Here is a 10,857-nt window from a genome sequence, read left to right on the forward strand (position 1 = left end):
TATCACATATTTTCATACTGGGGTTAACAAATATATTCTAAGTACTGAAACTGGTGGCCTTGAAAATGGCTATACTAGCTGTTTCCTTTCATAGTCCAAATTGTGTGAATATAGCTAAATAAAAAATCTGGCTCTATTATAATAGCAAATGCGATTTCGTGTGTGGAGTCTTAAGGCGTGATTATACTGTTTCTCACCATGAATAGTGATTTTTTACACATGATAAGGCAGGCTAGCATATTCACATACATTACAGCTAGAATAATCCATTGCTCTAAAAACATGATTTTTACCTGATTTTAAGATTGAGTGTTATATAAAAATTTTTTCTTAACTGAAAAAAATATGCAGAGGCTAATGTAGACTGTAAAAGGAAGGAGAAGCTTAGCTTTACCGTGGAGTCTGGGTCTGGGTGTAACCTAACTAGCTAGGGGATATGCAATTCCTGATTGACAGCAGGTCCAGCATTATGCAGATTTTGTAAGGGAGAACACTCAGCTCAGAAACAGTGATGAGAGGCTCTGTTAGGAATTACTGCATTCACCACTCATATCTTTTAGTTTTCTGTCTACTGGATTTGCAAACAAATAGCACAAAACAGTTCCTCTTTTGTTTTTATTAAAGTGATACTGCAATGCAGTTCAGTCTGTCAGCTAGGCATACGTGTGAAATTTGATATTCTCACTAAATTAGCTAATTTTTAGCTGTGTTCCATGCTTATCTCTAGACCTTTGTGTATTAAATCCTGTCTCGAGCTGTTCCCTTTATACACAAGTGTGTTTTGCTTGTGCCTTCCTGTCTTCTTCAGTGAGAAGCTTTATGTAGGTCAGGCTTGGCTTAAGCAGATTTCCTGAACCTGCGTCAGCTTAAGCTGGAGGAATTTTAATAAACCCTCCCCTGTAGGCGTGGGCCTAAATGAGGCTAGCCTAGTTAAGCCTGATCTTTTTCTGTTTGTGAAAAGAGCTGAGCAGAGCTGAAGGCTGCATGGTGGTTTCAGAAACTGCCTACTTAATTTGAAAAGAACAATGGTAGGAAAGGCTAGATCTTCCAATTTTACCTTATCCGAAAAGCTTGATTTGCTAAAGCTTGTGAAGCCATATGTGAAAATTCTCGAAGAACACACTAATAAACATTCAGTAATAGTGGAAAAGAATAGATGTTGGGATATCATAGCAGTTAACTATAATGCAATTGGAGTAGACCGCCCTCCTCGAACAGCACAGGGCCTACGCACCCTTTACAAAAGGCTCAAAGAATATGCCAAACAGGAGCTATTGCAGCAAAAAGATACCCAATCAGATTTTAAAAGCAATATTTCTGAGCCAACCAAGAAAGTTATGGAGATGATTCCCCAGATTTCCAGTTTTTGCCTGGTAAGAGACAGGAACCACATACAAAGGTAAGCTTTATTTTGTTTTGTTATGGAAAATTATGGCGCCTCCTATCTATTGGGCTTTGGCTTAGTCGTGATAGAGATATGCATAATAAGCATCCCCACAACGGGAGCAATGAATAGTGTCTTTGTTTTGCATTTTTTAAAAAGAGAAAAGTGAGGCTATGAGGAATTTTTCTGTTGCATTTAAGCTACTTTTTACTGTCTTCCCCTCCCCCTTCCCTCCTGTAGTTTCTAAAAGTAAAGGTTAGGGAGGAATAAGTGGGATGAAATTTGTGACATCACTTCATAAACTTTTGAAGCTTTAAAATTAAATTATTTAGTTTGCTTCTGAGAGATACTTTTTTTCTCTTTTAATATTGCATTTCACTGGAATTTTCAATTTTATATAAAATTTATATAGAGTTAGCAGTTTCTAGAGAAATGGAACCTTTGCTTTTTTATGAATTGTCATTGTCTACACTTACTGAATATGTGTTAATTAACAAATATAACTAAAATCAATAAGTAAACTTGTTAATGGCAGGATTGTGTATATGAAGACAGTTTAAATTATTTTTCTAACACATTTAAAATAAAGATGAACGCAACTAAAGGGAGTTAATGCCTAATTAGGGATGCAGTTTACTTAATAAAATTAAAAGTTTTTTTTTTGTTTTTATTCCTTAATGGTCTAGTTTCACTTTGATCTTGGATCATATAGGAAAGAGTAAGCTTTCTCTTACTGCTTTGCAAGGATATCAAATTATGAATTTTAAAATACCCCTAAGAGCAACTGGGTTATTTTAGAGTTAGAAACAATTTTTTGGTTAAACTTGTGTTCTATGTAACTATTTGCCTTGGAATTTTCAAAAGTATTATCTTGTCACTAATTCAGATTGTAACCTCTGGCAAAATATAAAAATGGCAGCTACATTCTTATTCTGAACCATTTAGAGTAATTTAAACAAATTGTAAACTCCTTGTTAGTTTGAGGAGCCTTTCACACAAAGCTTTACACAATGTGCTTTTCTATTGGTGGAAGAGGCATTATATAAGCAAATTATTGATTACTGTGAAATCCCTTTGAAATTAGGAGAGAAACAGAAAAAAACCACTTTGTAGCCAAATGCATATGTTATTTTGGTAATTTACTAGGAAAGTATTTTTGAGCCTAGCTTCTTAGCAGATACTACTTATTTCTACTGGATAGCACAGTAAAAAAATACCACCAGTGGGAATCCAGGACATGAATGCACAGTGGATTAATTCTTGGGGCCACTGGTTAAAATGTTCACTGTGATGACAAATGATGAAATCCCAATAGCTGGATATCCAGAAAAGTACACAGTAAAATTGTTTTATACAGTGCTACTTATGCAGAATTTTCTCCCCCTTGGACCATGGAGAAAAATGTTTTTTGCATTGCAGGTATAAAACTGTACCCTTTGGTTAGTAGGTATAGGTTTTTATAATTTGAAAACTACATGTAGAAACTGTAATTTTAGTTAGTTGCATATTTTCAAAATACAGTGAGTACAGAAAAGAAACTATATAAATATACAAGTATCTGGTTACATTTTGACCATTTGTGTGTGTATGTTTACAATATTCACACACAAAAAAATCTTTTGGGATATCAACATTTCTCTGATAAAAATGAATTGATTTGTGCGTTTCTATACCTATGACTTAAATAATACCAATTTGTTAGATTTTAAAGGGAAGAATATGAGAAACATCCCTCTTAAATTCTTGTGTTATTGTGTCTACATTGACATTTTATCTGTTAGCTTTCTTTAATCTATATATTTAATGTGCTTATATTTATTTGATTGACATCATCCTTGAATCTTAATAATCTCAGAAGTTTATAATTATTCTATAATCTTAACTATACTTCTACATAAATATGCCTGTTAATCTTACCAAACTCTTCCTTTTTAATAAGGAAAATACAAGTGTTTGCTTTGTTTAAAATACTTAAAAATATATACCTGTTTTGTAAGGCTATTTATTTCGGTAACTCACATTGACTTATGTCTTTATTTTTACTTCTTCCTAATATCAGTTTTTATTTTGTGTTTTTGTAAACTGATCTTCAAAGTTCTGATTCTCAAGTCCTTCTCTGTCATTTTTGTGACCTGCTCTAAAGCTTTTTTTCTCCCTTTTTACATTGTTATGCCTTAGTTGTAATGTTTTAGCTAAAATGGAATGGAATGTTCCAGATATAAGGCGTATTTTTAATTTACTTGGGAGTATAATGTCTATGTTTATACTCTTATTTTACATACTAATTTGAAATAGTAATTATGTGATTTTAAAAACTTAATTTTCATATGCAATTTTAACCTTTTCCCATTCCAGGTTTTAGCAGAGCTATTAATAGAAGCAGAGCTTGCTACTTTGAATTACATTTATAATTAATTGTTTTGTTTTTGGAAATCATCAAATGACACAGAGACAAGAACAAAAATGAATTTATATAATCTACAAATAGTTTTTTTATTACATACTATGTATATGTTTCATTTTGTCTCTTAGATAAATATCTGATATTTCTGGCAATTTAATGCCATTAATAAGTAATGTATGAGTAGTTTTAATCTTTTTCTATGCATTCTACTTGAACTTGTTCCAGCATTTTAATCATCCATGTAGAATGTATTTTAATTATGTTTCTTATATGTAAAATCTTCTCTAAATAATATTAAATAAAATATTTCCATTAATGTTCAATAATCTAATTTCCCTTTATAACTTTTATTTTTAAATTAGGCAGAAGCATAAATTAAAAAAAAAAACCTCAAGGAGCAGATATTCTTAATTCACAGCTTCACGTTATACATAAAATTATGTTTAGAAAACATAATTTTAAGGTTTATTGCATTTATAATATCATAACTTGTTATATTAAAGTTTAAATTATGCTAAAGCTGTAGTTGTCTCCGTTAGGAATGCATAGTTGGTGGAAATTATGTGTAAATTTAATAAACCTTTAATATATCTGTATAGGCCATTAAAAATGTTTCATTAAAAAAATCATTTAGTTTGTTCTTTTCAGTCATTCAACACATAATGAGCACCTCCTAGGTTCTAAGTACAGTACCTACTAGGTACTGAGTATGCAGTTGTGGATTAAAACCGTTGCTCTTGTGAACTTTACCTGACCAGTGATTGAAAGACTTAAAGAGCAATTGAGTCATGCGGTTCAGGATAGGTAAAAGGGAAGTTTTTCCTAGCAGATAAAAGCATCTGAAATAAGAAAGGATAACCTCCAGTAGTTGAGCATATCCCAAAGCCATATACAATCTTTATGTTTTATTTTTTGGGCAGATGCAGAAATAGTACCTCCCATAGGTGGCCTTTCACTGTCCTCTTAAAAGTTATGGGCCTTGGTGGTTTTAAGATCAGTCCAGGAGAGCAGAAGCAGGAAGTCTAGGGCTAAGGTATGGGGATAATAAGACTGAGAATGCATTAAATGGCTCTTTACACCATTTGAAAACCTTAGGGTTGTGGGAAAGATTGAGGTCTGTTTGACAACATTAAAACTGACTTTTCTTTGTTGTTTTCTTCATTGGCCTTCTGTAATATTTGTAATTTCCTGCCCCTTAAAAGTACAATTTTAAAGTTAAGGATGGGGGAGATCTTTAAGTATATATTATTGAAATCCCAATCTTAGTCACTTTAATGTATTTCAAGTGTTAAGATTTTTTTTTGTTTTGTAACTTTATAGTTTTAAAGCTTCACAGTTTAATGTATATTAAATATAAAATTATGCTATAAATATACTCTTTTTTCATTTGATTTACATATTATAATGCTTTTTTGTGTGCTATAGTGCAAACTTGGATGAGGAGGCACAGGCTGGTACCAGTTCACTACAGGTAATGTTGGATCACCATCCTGTTGCTATTACAGTGGAGGTGAAGCAAGAAGAAGACATTAAACCACCTCCTCCACTGGTTTTAAATTCTCAACAGAGTGATACTTTAGAGCAAAGAGAAGAACATGAATTAGTACATGTTATGGAAAGATCCTTGTCGCCTTCACTTTCCTCTGTTGATATGAGAATGACATCGTCTCCATCTTCTATTCCAAGGAGAGATGATTTTTTTCGGCATGAGAGTGGTGAACACTTTAGGTCACTATTAGGGTATGATCCTCAGATCCTGCAAATGTTGAAAGAGGAGCATCAGATAATTTTAGAAAATCAAAAAAATTTTGGATTGTATGTTCAGGAGAAGAGGGATGGATTGAAAAGAAGGCAGCAGCTAGAGGAAGAGCTACTAAGAGCAAAAATTGAAGTGGAGAAGCTGAAAGCAATTCGCTTACGGCATGATCTACCTGAATATAACAGTCTTTAAGTTTTTTTTTCAATCTTGCAATTTGATAATTTTGATTTTGGCCAAATTACTTTAATTTGGGAATATCCTGAAACAAAATGCACGTTCTTGAAAAATGTTAATCTCTATTATGGAAAAACTTTTTTGATATAATTTTCTAATTATTTTCTTTTGAGATATTAAAATTTACTGGTTGGTTGGCATGGTTATAGTTTTTATTGTCTTCTTTTTTTTTTCCCCTACGTTTAATTGTTGACCTTACAAAAGATGTTTTATTCTGATCACTAAGATATACACAAATACATAAACAAACACATATTCTTTCAAAGTTCTGAGTCTTTTTTTTTTTTTTTTTTAACATTTTTAGTTAGAACTTTGAAAGCTATAATTAGAGATTTTTAAGTCAGTCTAATTTAGGAGCTATACTAACCTAATACCAAGAAGCTTGTCTGTATGACATTGGTTTTTATGCTTTTATCTTTTGAAGGAGTAAATCCTAGGATTTTAGAGATGGAAAATATTTGGAGAACACTTTTTTCCATCTCTGCAGTTTAGGGGTAATGAAACAGGTCCAGGGAGAACTCAATGACTTACTTAGGGTAACAAAGCTATTTATGGCAGAGCAGAGACCAGCACTCAGTTTTTCTTTGTGTAATTTCCTTCCCTCTATTCGATAGAAGTAAATATCCACTAAAAATATTCTCTAGATTTAAATATTAGAAGCATTTGTTTCATTAAAATTGCCTTTAAAGATTGTTAGGTTGTGAAATCAGGATAATTATATCAATTACCCCATTCTCTCTCTATTTTTGTTCCAGCAAAATAGATAAGGTATTCCACTGAAGCTATTATATATTTTGGCTGTGTGATTTAAAGACATGTCTTAATTCATTTTAAATGTCCTGTTCTGGAAAAAATTTCTTTCATGGTAAAAATCAGAATGAATAAATTTAAAATTTTATTTTTTAATAAGTATTGTTATTTTAGTATTCGTGGAAATAAAACCTCAATTCTTAAAGCATACATATTAAATTTATATTAAATCTCTAATATGTATGTTACTTAAGAATTTCTATTTTTTGCTGGGGCTTTGTTGAGAAAAGATTTTTAAGCCAAGTTTTAGAATGGAGTGGGTGGAATTTCAGCAGTGAAGGGGACCATGGATGTTTGAAGCCAGAGTGAGAAGCTGGAAAAAAGAGGAATGGGAAAAAGTGGATTGAGTGTATAAGCACAAATGCGGTGGTGAGCCAGTAATTTTAAGTGAATGTAGAGAGAGTCAGTTTGGGCTGTGGTATCCTGGACTAGGAAGGACATCTCCCTGGACTAGGTAGGGCAGCTGCTGTTTAGCTCCAGCAGAATTTTCACATGTGGGAATAAACCAGAAATCTGTATTTTTAATGCAGAATTTTCCAATTTAAAAATGTTTGCAAATAACACAAAATGCTTTTAAAACATTATACAGACAACATGTGAGTGGGCCTCATTGAGCCATTGGGCTTCCAGTTTGTGGCCTTTGGAGTAGAGCAATGGTTTTCCAAGTATGGGTCCTGACCTGCCGCATCGGCATCACTTGAGAGCTTGTTAGAAATGTAAATCCAATTCCAACTGAATTAGAAACCCTGGGGGTGGGGTCAGCAATCTCTTTTAATAACCCGCTAGAGATTCTGATGCATGCTAAAGTTTGAGAACCAGTGAAACAGAGTATTTTGGAACCTCACTTGGTGCCCAAATCATGCTAGTCTCAAAATTTTTGTTAAAGAGTAGTTGAAAGTGAACTGAAGGATATAAATTTGGGTGATGGTTGGTACCAGATTATGAATTACATTAAATACATTTTTTTTTTTTTTTGAGATAGAGTCTTGCTTTGTCGCCTAGGTTGGAGTGCAGTGGCACGATCTTGGCTCACTGCAATCTCTGTCTCCCAGTTTCAAGCGATTCTCCTCCCTCAGCTTCCCAAGTAGCTGGGACTACAGGCGCCCCACCATGCCCGGCTAATTTTTTTGTGTTTTTAGTAGAGACAGGGTTTCACCGTATCAGCCAGGATGTTCTGGATCTCCTGATCTCGTGATCTGCCCGCCTCTCAAAGTGCTGGGATTACAGGCGTGAGCCACCATGCCCAGCCTAAATACTATTTTTAATGAGTCAGACTTAATGTACAATGTGAAGCCATTGAATGCTTTGAATTAGGGGAGTAATTTGATTATAGTTGTGATTTAGGAGGAGTGGCGTTTAGGGACAGGCATTGTATTAAGAACTTAAATCAGAAATTTAAGTTATGGCTCTAGAAATAGAAAAAAATGAAGTCTTTAAGGTACTATTTTAGTATGTTGACTGCTTAATTTCATTGGTTGGATTAAAAAGAGTGTTTTATAGCTGGTAGAGTTAACTGTTTTAATTATAAAGATGCCCTGAATATATAATATGTTATATCCTTTTGACAATGTTACCTTTTCTCCTTAATCTGTGCTATGACTTTTCTTTGAGTCTATTCAATCTTGTAATTCTTAATTTGAGGTAATGTTTCCCAGTATAATTCTACTAAATACATCTTGGCAGTAGTAAGCTTTATTTTTTTAAATTATTGAAAGCACATATATGAGATGTAATTCACTTTACAGTTTCAGCATGCTACTAAGAATTGATAGTGAATGTTCAATTTGAATGTTGGCTTTTACAGCAAATCAGAGTTTTCCCAAGTGTGTTCTGTGGAACATTAATTCTGTGAGATGTTTCTAGAAAAGAGATCTGTGTTCAAAAAAGATTTTTTTTTTTTGGTGGTTAGGTTCTAAAATAATTGTGGAAGGAAAAAATTATATATATACAAGGTAGCCCTTGAAAATTCCTTTGCTGCCAATAAAATAGCATAAACATAGTCTGCTACAGTCATATTTTTCTCCAGCATTGTTTAAGATTGCTTTTTCTTTAGTGTGTTAGGTGACACAATTCATTAGCATTTAGGGGCTGTATACAATAAGAAACTTATTTTAACGTATTTTTAAACACCAGAATCACACTCTGAGTTTACTGCAGCAACTTTTCCAAGTCAATCTTATTTTTCTCCAAGTCAATCTTGTTTACTTTTAATTTGCAAAAGTTTAAATGCATATAATTCTGCTCATTGTCTACCTCCTCTTGTACAACCATGATTAACATAGTATGGTTTATGAGAATTCCTGTATAAAGAAAATTATTTATTTGACCATAGAATCCTTTTTGGAGGCTATTATCTTACAGAGTATCTTAGGGTAATTTGGAACCAAACCTTTTTTTTTCTTCTTTTTTATATTGAGACTTTTTTGAGTTTGGGGACTGCTTACCAACTAACATTAGCAGTTTTTGTTGAGGACAAGTTTCATTAAGGGGAATATATAGGAGCAAGTTTGCTAGTACAATGGAATATACACTTGGCTCTCTATCTGCAGGTTTCACATCTGCACATTGAACCACTGTGGATTGAAAATATTGAGGCAAAAAAATAAATAACAATACAATAAAAGTAATACGAAATTTAAAAATACAGTATAACTGAGGTAGGAGTTGGGCTAAGCCCCAGTTTTGGGGCTCACTTGTCCTATATCCTAACAACTATTTACATAGTAGTTACATTTGTATTAGGCATTGTAAGTAATCTAGAGATGATTTAAAGTATATGGAAGGATGTGTGTAAATTGTATGTGAATACAAACATTTTATATAAGGGACTTGAGTATCTGTGGATCTTGATGGGGTAGGGGGTGTCCTGAAACCAATCCCCCTTGGATACTGAGGGATGACTATACACTTAAGCCACCAAACATCCTGCATACCATAGACAATTGTTTGGGGGCCATGAGTTTTCATTACAAAATGTAATGCTGGGAGAACATAGAGAAGAGTGATTTTGTTTTTTAAATGTAGACTTGATTCTGTAGAAATATACTACATTTGAGAAATATACTAAGTAAATAGATTATTTCATCCAATACATTCGTAATTTAGATAGTGGATAGCCACTTTCCTATCTTTCTCCTATCCATATGAATGTAAATGGATATGTTGTTACAACTTAAGATTTTCTAAACTAGCTGTGATTTATAATGACATCCTGAGAAAAGTCAATGAAACTCATTTCCAATGAATACCAGATTTCTTAAAATGGTCAAGTATTTTTCTTTTTTGTATGATGAGATATCAACTTGGTGTTATTTCATTTTTTTTTTAAGGAGTCACTCTACCCTGTTCTATGTTTACTTATGTGAAAATGTTTAAAATATGAGTTTTTTTTTTAATGTGCCTTCTTTTAGAGTGATGTCAACTTTTAAATACACATGTTTAAATAACTTAGAGTGTAATAAATTGTGTTTAATATATACTGTAGATAATGATGGTTAAATGCTTTGTTAACACATGTTCTTTTAAATACAAGATAATGCTTTGTACTGATTTGTGTACTTTTTTTGTGTGCCGTTAAGACAAATAATTCAGTACTGTAGAGGTAAAATTTTTTGATGAGGTATAATTGAAATACATTATTTAGATGATTATGTTGTAATAGATGGCCAATGTACCATATCTAAATATCACATTTCATTTCTTTTTTCAAATGTTAAGAGCCACAACTTCTCAAAATCACATATTTGACAGTGAATTTGATTGTTAATACTTAAAAATAATTAGATGACATATGGTTGCCTACTTAAACAAGAGTAAGTTCTTAGAATATGCTACCTAATTAAACATTAACAGTCAAGCAAAATCTTTGTATACGATTTTGAGAAATTGTTCAATATATTTTTATATATCTTTTATATTGATTAAAGCTAGTAGTTATAATTTGAACATATTATTTATTTTTAGTTTTTATTTGCTTTGTAATAGTGGAAAGCAAAATAAATGAGTAAATAAAAATAAAAATAAAAATATCGCTCATATCAGTCCAGACAACTTAAAGGATATATCATTGTAATTCCACTTTGCTAGCAGGTCTTTTTTGTTTTAAAGTTTATGTGTGTCAAGCCTGTAATCCCAAGACACATTAAAGTGGTAAAAACAAAATTTATTCAGTAACTACTGGCAATAGGGGAAAGAGCTGAGCTCCATGATTTGTGCAGTGGTGACTGGGCCTTTTAAAGGGAGAATGAGGGAGTATGGAAAGTGGAG

At 32.4% G+C, this 10,857-nt stretch overlaps 1 protein-coding gene across 1 annotated transcript; it reads left to right on the forward strand.

Annotated features, from left to right (window-relative positions):
• Positions 1–949: 949 nt before the first annotated feature.
• On the forward strand, positions 950–10,140 carry LOC111549721 (fibrinogen silencer-binding protein). Its single transcript, XM_023222917.3, has 2 exons — positions 950–1,399; positions 5,214–10,140. The coding sequence occupies exons 1-2, from the start codon at positions 1,026–1,028 to the stop codon at positions 5,737–5,739; spliced, it is 900 nt and encodes a 299-aa protein (XP_023078685.1). The 5' UTR covers positions 950–1,025; the 3' UTR covers positions 5,740–10,140.
• Positions 10,141–10,857: the final 717 nt, after the last annotated feature.

The sequence above is a fragment of the Piliocolobus tephrosceles genome, unplaced genomic scaffold, assembly GCF_002776525.5.
Source record: "Piliocolobus tephrosceles isolate RC106 unplaced genomic scaffold, ASM277652v3 unscaffolded_35375, whole genome shotgun sequence".
In the NCBI taxonomy this organism is placed as follows: domain Eukaryota; kingdom Metazoa; phylum Chordata; class Mammalia; order Primates; family Cercopithecidae; genus Piliocolobus; species Piliocolobus tephrosceles.